At 41.4% G+C, this 17,040-nt stretch overlaps 2 protein-coding genes across 3 annotated transcripts; both read left to right on the plus strand.

Moving 5' to 3' along the window:
- The first annotated feature begins 215 nt into the window (after positions 1 to 215).
- On the plus strand, positions 216 to 8,041 carry si:ch211-148l7.4 (uncharacterized protein LOC563603 homolog). 2 transcript variants are annotated; one of them, XM_021567087.2, is made up of 2 exons: positions 216 to 393; positions 4,852 to 8,041. In XM_021567087.2, exon 2 carries the CDS (start codon positions 4,867 to 4,869, stop codon positions 6,367 to 6,369), a length of 1,503 nt encoding a protein of 500 aa, XP_021422762.2. In that variant the 5' UTR covers positions 216 to 393; positions 4,852 to 4,866; the 3' UTR covers positions 6,370 to 8,041. The 2 variants fall into 2 exon arrangements, with proteins under 2 accessions (XP_021422762.2, XP_021422761.2); XM_021567086.2 differs by having other exon boundaries at positions 244 to 292.
- A 712-nt stretch (positions 8,042 to 8,753) lies between these two features.
- snrpg (small nuclear ribonucleoprotein polypeptide G) lies at positions 8,754 to 16,856 on the plus strand. Its single transcript, XM_021567108.2, has 4 exons — positions 8,754 to 8,891; positions 9,695 to 9,717; positions 16,401 to 16,525; positions 16,668 to 16,856. The coding sequence occupies exons 1-4, from the start codon at positions 8,860 to 8,862 to the stop codon at positions 16,716 to 16,718; spliced, it is 231 nt and encodes a 76-aa protein (XP_021422783.1). The 5' UTR covers positions 8,754 to 8,859; the 3' UTR covers positions 16,719 to 16,856.
- Positions 16,857 to 17,040: the final 184 nt, after the last annotated feature.

Genomic DNA, 17,040 nt, shown 5'->3' on the forward strand with positions numbered 1-17,040 from the left:
CTTTGAATGTACATACTAAATCTGGTGTTTTTATATACTCTCTGGATAAATCTAATATTTTAATATTTTACTGTGCACTTCGTTCTCTAATCATAAACCATGGGGTTCAACTCTACCATTATTACCAACTTTCCTGAAGCCATTTGTGTTCTTGAATGCCTCATTGGTTGAAAAGAAAGTACCAGAATGCAAAGTTTTGTAGTCCTACCAAAGCTCAAAAGTACACAAACAACTTGGCTTCACTTTGGAACACATGGCTACGGTGCTGCACGGAAATGAAAACAACGTTTTGGTATCCAAGTATTTATCTTTAAAAAATAAAATAAATGACTTCCATTAAACTTGTTGGAAACTGATATGTTGCCAATATTCAGATTTGTTTGACCAAAAAAGGTAGGCTAATTGCGTTGCATGTTTTAACATTCTGCCTTGTTTTAGCTAGCTAGTTAGCCGACTAAACTCCACAATTTCGATGGCTAACAGTAACATTATTGTGGACCTCACTAAATGTTTTTTTTTTTTTTTTAACTACTGATTTGAGCACCCAAAGATCAGCCCGCAATTACGAATAGCAATACATGTGTGTGTGTGTGTGTGTGTGTGTGTGTGTGTGTGTGTGTGTGTACAAACGTAAATTTGTGACATCCTAAATCGTGGAGTTGAGGTTAATAGCCTAGTTAACGCTAGTAGCAATAGCGATTTCCTGCATAATGTTTCATTCGATTTGCTTTATTACCAGGTTATCACTGCACGTAGCCTGTTTTTGTTGTTGTTGCTATACAGGCGGTAAAGCTTTTCAGTCGTTTAGAAATGGGGAAATGCCTACACTCACCTAGCATTACATCACACAGAAGTCATTGGACGAAGGCGTTTTGTTAAGAGCCCCGACGCTCGGTCTGAACATTAAAGGAGGGAGAAATCTTTTTTTTTTAAACAACTAAAGGTTAAATTGATAACACCATTTTTATAGGATTCCGAAACGGGTTATATTTCCTTGTTATATAGCACTTGTTTATAGAAAACGGACTGAAGATAGTGGACTACCTGGGCTAATTGTAACTACCTGCGTCTCTGAACACCTGTGTGTTATCAGAATATGTTCTTCACGAATGTGTTACTGACAAATACTGTCGGCTGCAACGGTGTTAAAACAGTGTACAAGTAGTGTGTATTTTGCGTTTGTGAAATTATTTTGATAGGATATGAAAGTAGAGGGATTATGTTTCTAGAGCCGTACCGCAATTGACAATCAATTCACATTTAGATGAAGTATTTGGCTGTTTTGGCATTGAGTAAATTTGCCTTTATAACAAAACATGTAATGGTCTTACACTATAAGGAGTAATGTTGGGCTCCTTTAGTCTATCATTGGGCTACCACCCAGCTAGCCACATTTGCAGTGGCTGCTGGGATTCAATTTTTACCTTATGTCAGTAGCTATACAACAAGTTATTGCTCACTTATACCCTTGAATCATATCTCAGTGGAAAGCTTAGATACACATTTCCAGAATGTTCAGGTCAACAGAAATGTAACCTTTGATCTCTAGGGTACATGTCAGCATTACCTGTATAAAAATGGCTTTAGACACAGAAACCCTGATTCATTTTAAACTTTTGTTTGACAAGTGGTTCTAACTTCTGAAATTATATATTGTGACATTTAAAATGGTGGATGCTTAGCCATAGAATTCCATGTAATGGGGCAGCTATATTTTTGAATTTCAACTTGTGACAGAGGCACCAAATTGCCCACACGGCTAGAACAGGGTTTTAAAAAAGGATTTGTACATATCGGGCCATCACGAATTCACCCATTAACTTCCCCTTAATCCCACAGAATCCTTTTCCCAATATGGCTGCCAAACAACTCAATTGGGTCTTATTGGATCATTTCACATGGCGATACCTGTATGAAATATAATAGTATGCACAGAAATATCTTAATGTTCATATCGTGATGTAGAATACACAACCACATGAGCCAGATTATGTAAAGTTGTCAAATTATTCCGAATTTTGAGGAATATAAACCATTCCATTGCAATGTAAAGTAGTAAAATCCAATGTTGGGCCTGTTGAGGCCAATTACATTACTTTTAGTATTGTGGTAACAGACCAATCTGCTATGGCCTCATAGTAAGAACACATTGTCATTTAGACTAACCATGTGTAATGGTTTGCTGCTCTTACAATCCCATGAAAACCTATTGGCATTACTGTGGATTCTTTACATTGTAATGTAAGCAGAAATGTTCTAGTCCTGTTTTGGGCACATTCTTACCAGAATTCTGTGAATAATTTAACATCCATATATACACACAGTGGGGAGAACAAGTATGAGACACTGCCAATTTTGCAGGTTTTTCCTACTTACAAAGCATGTAGAGGTCTAGAATTTATCATAGGTACACTTCAACTGTGAGAGACGGAATCTAAAACAAATCCAGAAAATCACATTGTATGATTTAAGTAATTAATTTGCATTTTATTGCATGACATAAATATTTGATACATCAGAAAAGCAGAACTTAATATTTAGTACAGAAACCTTTGTTTGCAATTACAGAGATTATACGTTTCATGTAGTTCTTGACCAGGTTTGCACACACTGCAGCAGGGATTTTAGCCCACTCCTCCATACAGACCTTCTCCAGGTCCTTCAGGTTTCGGGGCTGTCGCTGTGCAATATGGACTTTCAGCTCTCTCCAAAGATGTTCTATTGGGTTTAGGTCTGGAGATTGGCTAGACCACTCCAGGACCTTGAGATGCTTCTTACGGAGCCACTCCTTAGTTGCCCTGGCTGTGTGTTTTGGGTCGTTGTCATGCTGGAAGACCCAGCCACAACCCATCTTCAATGCTCTTACTGAGGGAAGGCGGTTGTTGGCCAAGATCTTGTGATACATGGCCCCATCCATCCTCCCCTCAATACGGTGCAGTCGTCCTGTCCCCTTTACAGAAAAGCATCCCCAAAGAATGATGTTTCCACCTCCATGCTTCACGGTTGGGATGGCATTCTTGGGGTTGTACTCATCCTTCTTCTTCCTCCAAACACAGCGAGTGGAGTTTAGACTAAAAAGCTCTAATTTTGTCTCGGACCACATGACCTTCTCCCATTCCTCCTCTGGATCATCCAGATGGTCATTGGCAAACTTCAGACGGGCCTGGACATGCGCTGGCTTGAGCAGGGGGACCTTGCGTGCGCTGCAGGATTTTAATCCATGACGGCGTAGTGTGTTACTAATGGTTTTCTTTGAGACTGTGGGCCCAGCTCTCTTCAGGTCATTGACCAGGTCCTGCCGTGTAGTTCTGGGCTGATCCCTCACCTTCCTCATGATCATTGATGCCCCACGAGGTGAGAGCTTGCATGGCGCCCCAGACCGAGGGTGATTGACCGTCATCTTGAACTTCTTCCATTTTCTAATAATTGCGCCAACAGTTGTTGCCTTCTCACCAAGCTGCTTGCCTATTGTCCTGTAGCCCATCCCAGCCTTGTGCAGGTCTACAATTTTATCCCTGATGTCCTTACACAGCTCTCTGGTCTTGGCCATTGTGGAGAGGTTGGAGTCTGTTTGATGTCGCAATTTCAGGTCGCAATTGTAAATGAGAACTTGTTCTCAACTTGCCTACCTGGTTAAATAAAGGTGAAATAAAAAAATAAAAAATTGAGTGTGTGGACAGGTGTCTTTTATACAGGTAACGAGTTCAAACAGGTGCAGTTAATACAGGTAATGAGTGGAGAACAGGAAGGCTTCTTAAAGAAAAACTAACAGGTCTGTGAGAGACAGAATCCTTACTGGTTGGTAGGTGATCAAATACTTATGTCATGCAATAAAATGCAAATTAATTACTTAAAAATCATACAATGTGATTTTCTGGATTTTTGTTTTAGATTCCATCTCTCACAGTTGAAGTGTACCTATGATAAAAAATTACAGACCTCTACATGATTTGTAAGTAGGAATACACTGCTGATTTTGCAGGTTTCAAATACTTGTTCTCCCCACTGTGTGGGGCTCCCGAGTGGTGCAGCGGTCCAAGGCACTGCATCTCAGTGGCATCACTACAAACCCTGGTTCGATACCAGGCTGTATCACAACCGGCCGTGATTGGGAGTCCCATAGGGCGTCGCACAATTTGCACAGCATCGTTAGGGTTTGGCCGGGGTAGGCTGTCATTGTAAATGAGAATTTGTTCTTAACTGACTTGCCTAGTTAAATTTTAAAAAATACAAATCTGGCTCATGTGGTTGTGTTTTGTGGTCGCTATGAACATTTTAAGATATTTCTGTGCTAACTACAATTATATTTCATACAGGTATCGCCATGTGAAAGCCAATAAGACCCCATTGAGTTATTTGGCAGCCATATTTCATATAATGACATTGTTTGTCATATGGGGAAAATATAAGTGGATGGAGGGATGAAAGAAAGAAAGAATGATTGCACACGCATTTTCCAACTAAGGGACATAAACCTTGGAAAAAAAATCCCTATGAGACAACATCGGTCCAAGTCTGACGGCCCAAATTTGGGGGTCTGCCTCATGGACTATCATTGGTAGCTACGCGTCAAGGGGGAATATACCATTTAGCAAACGCTTTTATCCAGAACCATTTAGTCACGCGTGCATAGATTTTACGTATGGGCGGTCCCGCGATTTGAACCAACTATCCTGTTGCAATAGCAGCTGAGCTACAGAGAGGGTGACGGATATACAGCCTGTCTCTGCAGCCAACCATTAGTGCTATAAAAAGAGAGACCAGGGAAATGTTTTGTAGGCTATAGCTAAGTTTTCCCTTATCAGGATGATGAACATGTCTAATAGACTGTCCTCTGTACCTCCCAAATAGGTGCCTTGGTTGAAGATGGATGCAGTTCCCTGCAGTTGGAACACTACAAGAGTTCAGGAGTCGTTTGCTCGGTCTAAGCCTGCCTCAGACACTCTAACAAAGCTGGCAAAACTTGTTGCACAAAAGCAAGATAGTCAAAGCCAAAACCAACTACTGCCTGATGTGTGCCCGTGTGTGTGCGCACAGTGCAGCCAGGGATTCTCTGACATGGCTGAGTTATTGCACCACCAGCAGGGAGAGCATGCCTTACGTAAGTGTCATTGCTGCCTTTCCTGTGGCAAAGAGTTTTCTCTCCTATCCTCTTTGCAGTTGCACAAGTGCATTCGTGATGCTGCTCCTTGTCAGGTCTGTTGTGGTAAAACCCAGCTAGGTGCTCCATGCAGTGCGTGCAAGGCTTCAACCTCAGACTCTCAGAGTGTCCGGGATAAGTCCCTTTATCACCAGTCCCACCATCATGATAGCAGGTCATATGCCTGTGCTCCGTGTGGTAAAAGCTTTAGCCAAAAGCAATCTCTGCTTCGCCATCAGCAGGCTGGCTGTAGTAAATCTGCCACGCGAACTGCAAAAGTTGTCAGCCCTCCTGCGGACTCTCCCTCGCCTGAATCTGCCATCTTGGACTCCTCTCCCCCTGACTCTCCCCCAACTGATGCCACTAGTGCCCCAGATCCTGACAGGCCAAGTCAATGCCCACTTTGCGCCAAGAGGTTTCGCTCAGGGGCTGGCCTTGCATGCCATCAGCGATCCACCCATCGGAAGGAGTGGATCATCTCCAAGTGTCCTCTACTAAAAGGAGGATGCACAAATGGGGTTCATAGATTATCGAAGCAGATGGCTGGGCCACCCCAACCAAAAAGAAGAGGCAGAAAGAGCCAGCTCCTCTCCTGTCGTTCCTGTGACAGGGTCTTCCTAAGCACTGCCAAGCTGTACTTGCACAGACAAGAGTCCCACAGCAGAGAGAAGGATATCAGAAGAGATCCAAGGCCACTGATTAGCAAGCGGAGGAAAAGAGAGACTTACTCATGTGACGTTTGTGGTAAAGTGTTCTTGCACCATTTGTCACTTAAAGCACACGTCAAGAATCATAGTCGAGAACCACCAAGCCATGTTCAGCAGGTTGGGAAAGCAGCCAAGGAGACCAAGTTAGCTGAGAAGACGCCAAAAAAGCCTAAAGGCAACATATCACGGAAGGTGGGAGGAACATTGGTCAAGGCTAGCAGAGGGAGACCAAAGAAAATTCCAGAAGAAGAGGGAGAGTTTCCTTGCCCGTCTTGTGCTGAGGTGTTTTCTTTGCAGTCTGCTCTGAAGGAGCATGAGGAGCTGCATCAGCCTACAGGGATTATGAGACACTGCAGCGTGTGCAGCCAGGGCATAGGTATCTCTAAGAAGCCTGGGGCCAAGCTTCGGAGGGCCTACCATTGTGTTCCCTGCTTGAAGGCTTTTGTAACACTGGACACTTTCTTACAACATTGCCAAGATCACCTCGTTGACAGTGGCGATGAGGAAGGGAGCAATTTATGACCCTGACAGCAAAATGTGAGATGATGTTACTCTTCCTTTTTTGTTTTTTTAACAAGCTGTACTGAGTTCCCCAAGAGAATATTATGTGTTCATGTACATTTAAAAATATGTTTAGACCACTCACCAGAATAGCTGTTTGAATGTAATTCATATCAACACGCGATTCAAGTTGCAACAAAACATTTTTTTTTTTTGTGTGTGTGCGCTGTCTTGATACCATTAATTTTGTGACTGACCAACAGTGGTACGCTGTGAAAGCAGTACAGAAACAGTCTTACTAGGCCTAAATCCTCTTGATCCTAAATCCTCTTCATTTAGACCTTTTATATTCCTTTACAAATGTTGGATCGGATCCAACCATCCATTTGTCAATATGGTTTAAATTTAAATGAATATACGCAATAACTCATTTAGTTTTGTTGCTGCAGCAGTTTTTAAAAATCTCTGGTTAACAATACCTTACTGTGTTATTTGATTTCAATTCAAATGGTCAAAATGGAACCAAAATAGCTTCTTAGCAAAGAGCAATTTCTCAAGCAAGAATTTAGCTAGGACTGTCTGGGAGTGGTCTGAGTGAGGAGGGGAAAACTGAAAGCTGTTATTGGGATTGAGGTTTGGAACTCTTTCTTATTGGCTATTAATTAATTTACCCCACACAAATTTACTCCATGACACCAAAAACAGACATTTCAGGCGGTCTTTCCAAACAGCTCTTACACTAAAAGGGCATTATCATAATTTTCAGAATTTCACAGTATTATTCCAACCTCACAGTGTGGAAAGATTATAACAAACACTATGAACTCCTTCCTGATATTGAGATGCCCCCCCTCTCCTTTTGCCCTCAGAACAGTCTCAATTCGTCAGGCCATGGACTCTACAAGGTGTTGAAAGTGTTCCACAGGGATGCTGGCCCATGTTGACTCCAATGCTTCCCACAGTTGTGTCAAGTTGGCTGAATATCCTTTTGGGTGGTGGACCATTCTTGATACACATGGGGAAACTGTTGAGCGTGAAAAACCCTGCAGCGTTACAGTTCTTGACACAAACCGTCTTGTACCTACTACCATTTTGTGACAAAACTATTGGTAAGAGTTGAAAATGCGGTGGAAAAACATTGAACTTTTAGATTTTTTTTTATTTGGTACAGGAAACATTTTTTTACATTTTTTTTTAAAACTCTTGATGACATTGGACTTGTGTGACACTGATTTAGCATTAATTTACTAATTATTTATCTCTGTCCGTCTGTCTGTGTGAGATGCATACTCGTGGAGCCAGTTAAGACAATGTGATGTAATATAACATGGATATTATGCAAAACAAGCAGTGATTGCAACCTTGCTGCTACTTGTTGGTTAGAAATGAGTTTACCAGGTTATCCATTTATTTTCTGCAGTTTAGTAAACCCAAAAACAGAAGAAAATAAGACTTAAAGGGAGACCTTGAGCTTCAACACTCTCTTAGTTGTTGTGGAAATAGACCCACTATATGCTGTTTTACTTTCTGCGTCTACGTCATATCGCTGAGTCTACCTTTTTTAAAAGAAAGTCATGTTTCATTTGGGGGGGAAAAAAAGGTTTTTAAGTTTCTACTTCTGGAAAGTGCCTTTTGTGTCCCGAGTTAGCAACCTTGTCTTAGAAAATACCTCATTAAAAGTATTCTCCCATGATGTTTTGTGTTGACTCCATTAATCTTGTTACAGAAAACAACAACATTGCTATATTATTAAATTGACACAATACTGTCTATATATACACGATATCCATTACAACATAAGAAAGGATCTTGGGCTTGAAGAGTTGTTCACATGTCTCACTGCCCTGCATTGTAAAATGTGATTTGTTGATTTACGTGGCACGTTTTTACACTGATTGCAGATCGTGAAACTACCCTCAATCAATAAATAATTCCGATTTATAGAGAGTGAGACATTTTATTTATTTAACTAGGCAAGTCAGTTAAGAACAAATTCTTATTTTCAATGACGGCCTAGGAACAGTGGGTTAACTGCCTGTTGAGGGGCAGAACGACAGATTGTCAGCTCGGGGGATTGAACTTGCAACCTTCCGGTTACTAGTCCAACGCTCTAACCACTAGGCTACCCTAGTAAATAGGCACACATTTCAAACAACTTTTCTGTCAAGGTAGTTCTGCAATTTATATAAAGAGAGAACTCCTCAATGATCTACTCCCATACAGTAGAGCAGCGACGTGCTCGCTTATGTTAGAGGAAGTTTGCATGAGGTTATTTGAAGTACAGAGTTAGGTAGGAGGATTTAGAAATGTGGAACTATTGTTGTAAACCGCAATTGACCACACACTCCAGCACAGTATGTGACGGAATGCACCTTAAACGTTAGTTTGCGGAACGCCATTATATCGTAGAAGAAGAATACGTTTTCCGGTTCCGGTCGTTGCGCATGCTTTCTCCTTTTTTTCACAAAAGGAAGTCTCACGAGCTGAAGGCCCTCAACAAAAAGAAGAAACATGAGTAAAGCACACCCACCAGAGTTGAAAAAGTGAGTTATTAAAACAAACAAAAAATACATATTCATAGTTGGTTTTCGATCCAGTGTAATTTCTAATATTTCGCTGTTTATTTTAGATAATGTGGCTAGCAAGCTAACATAGGTAGCTACGCGCTAGCACAAAGCTACCGGTAGTCGGCAACTAGTTAACACTGTTGTGGCTAGTAAACTGGCTAGCTAACGTTAGTTATTGAATGAAACGGTTAGATAACTAAACCATGCCTTCATTGACATTTAATTGATGTACGAATATCATTAAGTGTCAGCATTATGAACGGCTCAACGACAACGAGTTGCCTCTGCGCTCTTGTCGGATTAAAATGTTAGAATGGAGAATTTCTGTATGATCCACTAAGTTATACTGATAGCCACATTTAGTTTCGCACTGTTGTTGGAGCAAGAATGCCAACTTTCGGTATCAACAGCCAATCTAGTTGGGTCTTAGAAGCCATTGTGAGCTTTGATTGGTCAATCACGACCCGATGTCGCGGAGTATTTGAATAATGTTTAGTTTATTCCATTTTTTTCTCAAAGGTTCTCCAGCCCACTTCGCTTTCTTTATTGAAAATGAATGGCATTTCCGTTTTCATCGTTCCCAACGTGCTATATGGATCTATTGTGTAAAAATGTTTTATTTTAAAAACGTTTGATGCTTTAGTGAAAAACTAGTTATTGTCCAGCTTCTAGTGAAAATCAGAGCCATGGACCAGAGCCAAACCGTCTCTGGTATAGCCATACAATCGGGGGCGTTGCGATCTCTATTAGCAACTAATACATTTTTTTTTCAATTTCAGATTCATGGACAAGAAGCTTTCATGTGAGTACCGATTCTGAGTGTTTATGGTTCTGCTGAGTTGAACGGACAAACCTCATCTCTTTGCTTGCAGAGTTGAGACTAATGTTGACAAATCCAATTAGGGCTGGGCCAAATAGCTTTAAAATCATATGTAGATTATGGGCAGCTCACAATACACACTATGTGGACACCTGCTTGTCGAACATCTCATTCCAACATCACAGGCATTAATAAAGAGTTGGTGCCCCTTTTGTTGCTACAACAGGCTCCAATCATCTACTAAATGTTGGAACATTGCTGCGGGGACGTTCTTCCATTCAGACACGAGCATTAGGGAGGTTGGGAACTGATGTTGGGCAATAATAGGTGTTCCAAATCATCTCAAAGTTGTTAGATGGGGCTGATGTAAGGGGACTGTTCAGGCCAGTGAAGTCGTCCACACTCATCTTGACAAACTATTTCTGTATGGACCTCGCATTGTGCACGGGGGCATTGTCATGCAGAAACAGGAAAGGGCCTTCCACAAACAGTGGCCACAAAGTTGGAAGCACAGAATTGCCTAGAATGTATGCTGTAGCGTTACGATTTCACTTCCTTGGAACTAACTTTATTTTAATTGTATTTAACCTTTATTTAACTAGGCAAGTCAGTTAAGAAAAAAATCTTATTTTCAATGGCGGCCTAGGAACAGTGGGTTAACTGCCTCATTCAGGGGCAGAACGACAGATTTTTACCTTGTCAGCTTGGGGATTCGATCTTGCAACCTTTCGGTTACTGGCCCGACGCTCTAGGATACCTAGGCACTAGGCTACCTGTCGCCCCACTAAGGGGCCTAGCCCGAACCTACGAAAAACATCCCAGACCATTATGCCGCATCCACCAAACTTTACAGTTGGCACTATGCATTGGGGCAGGTAGCGTTCTCCTGGCATCCGCCAAACCCAGATTATTCTGTCATCACTCCAGGGAACGTGTTTCCACTGCTCCAGGGTCCAATTGCGGTGACCTTTACACCATTCCAGCCGACGCTTGGCATTGCGCATGGTGATCTCAGGGTTGTGTGCGGCTGCTCTGCCATGGAAACCCATTTCATTAAGCTCCCGTCGAACAGTTTGTGCCGACTTTACTTCTAGAGGCGGTTTGGAACTTTGTAGTGAGTGTTGCAACTGTGGACATATGATTTTTACGTGCTTCAATGGTCCGTTCTGTGTGGCCTACCGCTTCACGGCTGGGCCGTTGATGCTCCTAAACGTGCCTTTGTTGCTCCCGAGTGGCGCAGCGGTTTAAGGCACTGCATCTCAGTGCTAGAGGCGTCACTACTGACCCTGGTTCAATTCCAGGCTGTATCACAACTGGCCGTGATTGGGAGTCCCATAGGGCGGCGCACAACTGGCCCAGCGTCGTCCAGGTTAGGGTTTGGCCGAGGTAGGCTGTCATGGTAAATAAAAATTTGCTCTTAACTGACTTGCCTTGTTAAATAAACGTTTCCACTTCACAATAACAGCACTTACAGTTGACCGGGGCAGCTCTAGCAGGGCAGAAATCTCACTAACTTACTCTTTGGGAAGGTGGCATCCTTATGAAGGTGCCACGTTGAAAGTCGCTGAGCTCTTCGGTACGGGCCATTCTCTACTGTCAATGTTTGTCTATGGAGATTGCGTGGCTGTGTGCTCGATTTCATACACCTGTCAGCAACGGGCGTTGCTGAAATAGCCAAGTCCACTAATTTTGAAGGTGTGTCCACATACTTTTGTATATTTATTGTATCTACATAAAAAATATAAAAAATTGTGCAACAAAGCTTATATAGAGAATAAAGGTCAAACAATCAGGAATAATCTAATGAATTCAGGGCTTGTAGAATTATACCTAGGTTAAATGTAAGCCTTCTACAACCATAAGATAAGACCCACTTGTTTACAGGGGTTGCATTAGCTTTCAGAAATCTACCATTTTCAAAATGCAGGCCTTTAAATATATATTTTAACGAAATTCGCCTGCATTTTACGTAAAGTCAATAGTGTTATTTAAAAATTTAACAATTGAGTGTTAAGGGGCGAGCAACTATATAGTTTTTCTAAACAACACTAGTGCAACACATTGAGAAGAGTGTTTTCATCAGATTACAACAGAAGTGCATCTCTGTTTTTGCCTAGCAGCTATACAGGAGGAAATTGGCTTACAATCAATGTCTCCTGCCAATTCAATGTTCCCTCTAAGCTGCGCGCCTCCCCCGCCAATTCAATTTTCCCTCTAACCTCCGCTGGGCTGCCTGGCATTAGAAATAGCATCCTGCGCAGAGAAGCACAAGATTGAACTCCTCAACTTTCTAGAGTTTTCTCCGTTAACACTATCAACGTTTCACTTTACTGTGGGTTATTGTGATCAATTCAGTGCAATATTAGCCACTTTTTAAATGCAGCCTAACAACAACAAAAAAACTATGCATGAGATTTTGTTGTAGGCACAATGGATTGGAGTATGAAACTAGACCATTGCCAAATATGGATCTGTGCCGTTCACTTTGAACTGGACTGTGTTTACACCATGAGCGTTTGTGAGTAGATGCGCTTATTTTGAGATCAAAGCGAGAGCTGTATGTAGCCACGTGTGCACATTTGTTCATATCCTTTGCTAGTGGTGAGTTATTAGCCCAGTTATAGATAATATCTAGTCGGCAATGGAGCAGTGATTGCATCTTACAAAAGCACAAAACATGTACATTTCTAGACATCTTCAAAAAGTGAGTGCCTTATTAAAGAGCATTTATTTCAGTCTTAAAGGGGAAGTGTTGTATTTTGAGACAGGCTTGAATAAGCTATGTAGCCAATACGCAGAGGGAGCCATTTGTCTGATAATCTGTAATAATGTTATGTGAATAATGCATTTTATAAAGTGGTTTCTTGCATCAAACAACAACATTTTCAGTCACCTTGTCTGAAGGACAAGTGGAGAAACAGGTTAAAGGTCAAGCCCTGCATGTTTATTTTTTATTTTTTTCAAAAGTCTCATGGAATGTAAGTCCTACATTGAACGCCACACATTGGCTGCTACTGTAGGCTGAATGATAGAACAGCTATTTCCATGTTAAAATGTTATGGGATGCATTTTCTCCATTGTTTCTTATGGTAGGCCACTCTGTTAGGTCTACATTATGATCAAATAGCCACTGTCGCTGTTAACTGTAACTTAAAGGGGGTACAGCTTCAGTGTTCCAAGTAAACGCGCACAAAGTTTTCACATTCAAGTTTGCGCTCTGCAGACCTGAAATTTGCTCAGTGCTGGAAAAAATGAGAGGGAACATTGCTTAGAATGAAAAGGCAAGTTTTTATTTTTATTTAAATGTATACATTTATTTATTTATTTTTGCCAAAAATTATCAGGCCATCATATTTCTAATGTTTATCACAGAATGTAGCTAGCTACATTTGCTAATGTTTTGCTTGAAGTTAATTTTGCATTTTAACTTGCTATCGGAGGAATGTACTGGAGAAAAAAATGCCTACACATCAGTCAGAGAACTGTCTGGTGATCCAATGATGAGAGCGAAGATAAGTAGCACGGAATGGAATGTGTCCGTTTACATTCATGATTTAGCGGGAACTCTGACTGAAGCCAAGCAAAATGTACAATAAGAAGCATTTTAGATCTGCATTTTCTGTTTGAAAAAAAACAAAATGTCAACAATGAACCCTGCTTTTTAACCTGCTTTTTACCATCACTGATCTGGCTTTCATTTTTTTTGTTATGCATTTTATCAGAACTATAACAATGACTAACTTCAGATAGCAGGTGTTCTAGAACATTAACACTTTTCATAAACAATATCTCTAGCACAAGCCCACGTGCTAGTGACTGGCCAGCTAATCTTTTTATATTTTAAAGTCTAGCCAGCTTGGATCTATTTGATTGCTAACAAGGTAGAACAGTTATGAATACACCCTCCTGTCTGTCTCCAACTGTTTGAACAACACGGCCTGTTCATTTTGTTTAGATGTTGAATTCAAGTGCTCCAACCTGGATAAGATGATGCTCATTTTTCAAAATGAGAACGAGTTGCTAATTCCTTGTATAATTGATAATTTTTTTAATGCTCATTGCACATGTATAAAACAGACTAGACGGCTAACACAACATGTGGATAAGATACTGCTAGCTGCAATACCTTGTGCAACAAACTGGACGTGAACACAATCATGTAAATTCAAGTTTTTAGTGTCTGCGCTGTATTTTTTTAAAAAAATGGCTGACATATGAGGGTATCATTTAGAAGGGCTATCAACCGATTTAGTTTGGACCAAACCTCAATTGACAATAGCGAGTTCAAACTGCTTGTAGTTAGGGGCGTGGTGTCCGGGTGGACCGGGGGCGTGGTGTCCGGGTGGACCGGGGGCGTGGTGTCTGGGTGGAACGGGGGCGTGGTGTCTGGGTGGAACGATGCACAGAAAGAGCAAAGGAGACGAGACCTGAAAGAAACAAACGCTCATAAAAACATTTTTTAAACTTGATTCTTGCGATACATGCATTTGGAACATCGTGCTAAAATGTTCATTTGATAGTGCATTCGGAAAAGTATTCAGACCTTGACCTTTTCCACATTTTGTTACGTTATAGCCTTACAACAACAACAAAAAACACACAATGCCCCATAATGACAAAGCGGAAAAATAAGTTTAGAAATTCTTGCAAATATTTATATATATAAAAAAACATGCCTTATTTACACAAGTATTCAGACCCTTTGCTATGAGACTCGAAATTGAGCTCAGGTGCATCCTGTTTCTATTGATTATCCTTGATGTTACTTGATTGGAGTCCACCTGAGGTAAATTCAATTGATTGGACCTGATTTGGAAAGGCGCACACCTGTCTAAGGTCCCTCAGTTGACAGTGCACGACAGAGCAAAAACCAAGCCATGGGGTCAAAGTACTTCTTTTGTAGAGCTCAGAGACAGGATTGTGTCGAGGCACAGATCTGGGGAAGGGTACTAAAACATTTCTGCAGCATTGTACGTCTCCAAGAATACAGTGACCTCCATTCTTAAATGGAAGAAGTTTGGAACCATCAAGACTCTTCCTAGAACTGACCGCGCAGCCAAACTGAGCAATTGTGGGAGAAGGGCCTTGGTCAGGGAGGTGACCAAGAACCCGATGGTCACTCTGACAGAGCTCCAGAGTTCCTCTGTGGAGATGGGAGAAACTTTCAGAAGGACAACCATCTCTGCAGCATTCCACCGATCAGGTCTTCATGGTAGAGTGGTTTTGGGACAAGTCTCTGAATGTCCTTGAGTTGCCCAGACTTGAACCCGAGCCAACATCTCCGGAGAGACCTGAAAATAGCTGACTGAGCTTGAGAGGATCTGTAGAGAAGACTGGGAGAAACTCTCCAAATACAGTTGTTCAGGCTATAATTGCTGCCCAAGGTGCTTCAACAAAGTATTGAGTAAAGTGTCTGAATACTTACGTAAATGTGATATTTCAGTTTTTGGCACATTTCTAAAAACCTGTTTTTGCTTTTTCATTATGGCCTATTGTGTGTAGATTCATGAGGGGAGGGGGGGGGGGGTCATTGAATCCATTTTAGAATACGGCTATAACATAACAAAATGTGAAAAAGGTAAAGGGGCTTGAATACTTTCCAAATGTAACGTATTATCACCCAGCCCTAAACCCAATTGACATTTTCTTGGCCATAGAACTTGTTGGACTGAAATGAAAAGTGGGTCCAACTTGTCTTATCGCAGGGATCATCAACTAGATTCAGCCGACGGGCCGTTGTATTTATTTCTCTTCTTTTTTATTTCTTGGGCGGATGTTCGAGGTGGGCTGGAATGCAATAAGGCACGAGGGGTGTGGTATATGGCCAATATACCACGGCTAAGGGCTGTTCTTAAGCAAGACACAATGCAACTCGGAGTGCCTGGATACAGCCCTTAGCCGTGGTATATTGGCCATATAGCCACAAACCCCTGAGATTCCTTATTGCTATTATAAACTCGTAACCAACTGTTAGGTTCTATTTTTCAGAGTACAAACTCCCAAGCTTTAAACCAAGTTTATTCTGCCCTGAGGGTCAACACAGCTGCATTAGACAAAGACATGGTTTCATCCATGGTAGTATTCGTACCCCACCTTGGGTGGAGTCTCCTCGTTATCGCCAAACATTGCATCAGTATCGCCTGTCAGGGAGTTGAGTGATCTGGTCCTTAAAACGGTTCCTCCCCTTATCTGTGCTGCCACGTGTTTTCCCTGCACTCTGCCCCTCCCAGGCTTCATTATGGTACCCCTCATGTCACTTTTATAACTAATGATTAATAATTATTAAAGCTCAAAAACCAAACCTATCACAATATAATTAGAGCAGTTAAAATAAATGTTTTGTCATACCTGTTGTATACAAGTCTGTCAGCCAATCAGCATTGACCTCAAGCCACCCAGTTTATAATTACAAATAATTTGTAGACTGCAAGAAGCCGTCTTCATGTTTGACCCCAAAAAAATATATATTTTCAAACCTTGCTTACATTGGTATACAATCACGTGTCTCTCTATGCTTGAACAGATTTCTTATTAAAATCACTCAAGCTCATTTCCTGGTGTTTTTACAGTCTTGTGTATATGAAACCGCCCGCGGGCAGCCAGTTTGGGGAGCCCTGCCTTACTGCCTCAACTGTTCTTACAGTTGTACGTTTTTCTCCCTCCAGTGAAGCTGAACGGTGGCAGGCAGGTCCAAGGAGTCCTGCGAGGATTTGACCCCTTCATGAACTTGGTGATGGATGACTGCTTGGAAATGGCCCCTGGGGGAATACAGAACACCATAGGCATGGTGGTCAGTACCCAACAGCGTTGTTAACTACACTATCTCTGGGGACAGACACATTTTGCTTTTATTCTCAATGTTATCACATACCTTGTTTTTTTTTCTTCAAGTAAATATATATATATTTTTTTTTCTCTTCACGGGTCTGTAGGTAATCAGAGGAAACAGTATCATCATGTTGGAGGCCCTTGAGAGAGTATGAGGAGTTGGGATGGCAGAATCGTCTTCAAGAAAGTGGAATAATGGACCTTTTCTATCTGGATACGTTTACAGATGTTTAATTTGGAAATGTTTGGAATTGTGAAATCTTGTGAATAAACTTGGATATTTGTTTTCTTTATTTTGGTGTAATTCTGTTTTTAGCCCTACATGTTTCAAGCACTTGATTGATTATTCTTGACAATGTGTGCTTACATAGGCGTTTATCAGAATATACGTTTAAAAAGGCATTGCGCGAACGCTAGTTGATAACTTTATTCAAACTGCACGCAGAGACATGGTATAAGAGCTAATTTACTCGAACC

Source organism: Oncorhynchus mykiss, chromosome 16, assembly GCF_013265735.2.
Source record: "Oncorhynchus mykiss isolate Arlee chromosome 16, USDA_OmykA_1.1, whole genome shotgun sequence".
Taxonomy (NCBI): Eukaryota; Metazoa; Chordata; class Actinopteri; order Salmoniformes; family Salmonidae; genus Oncorhynchus; species Oncorhynchus mykiss.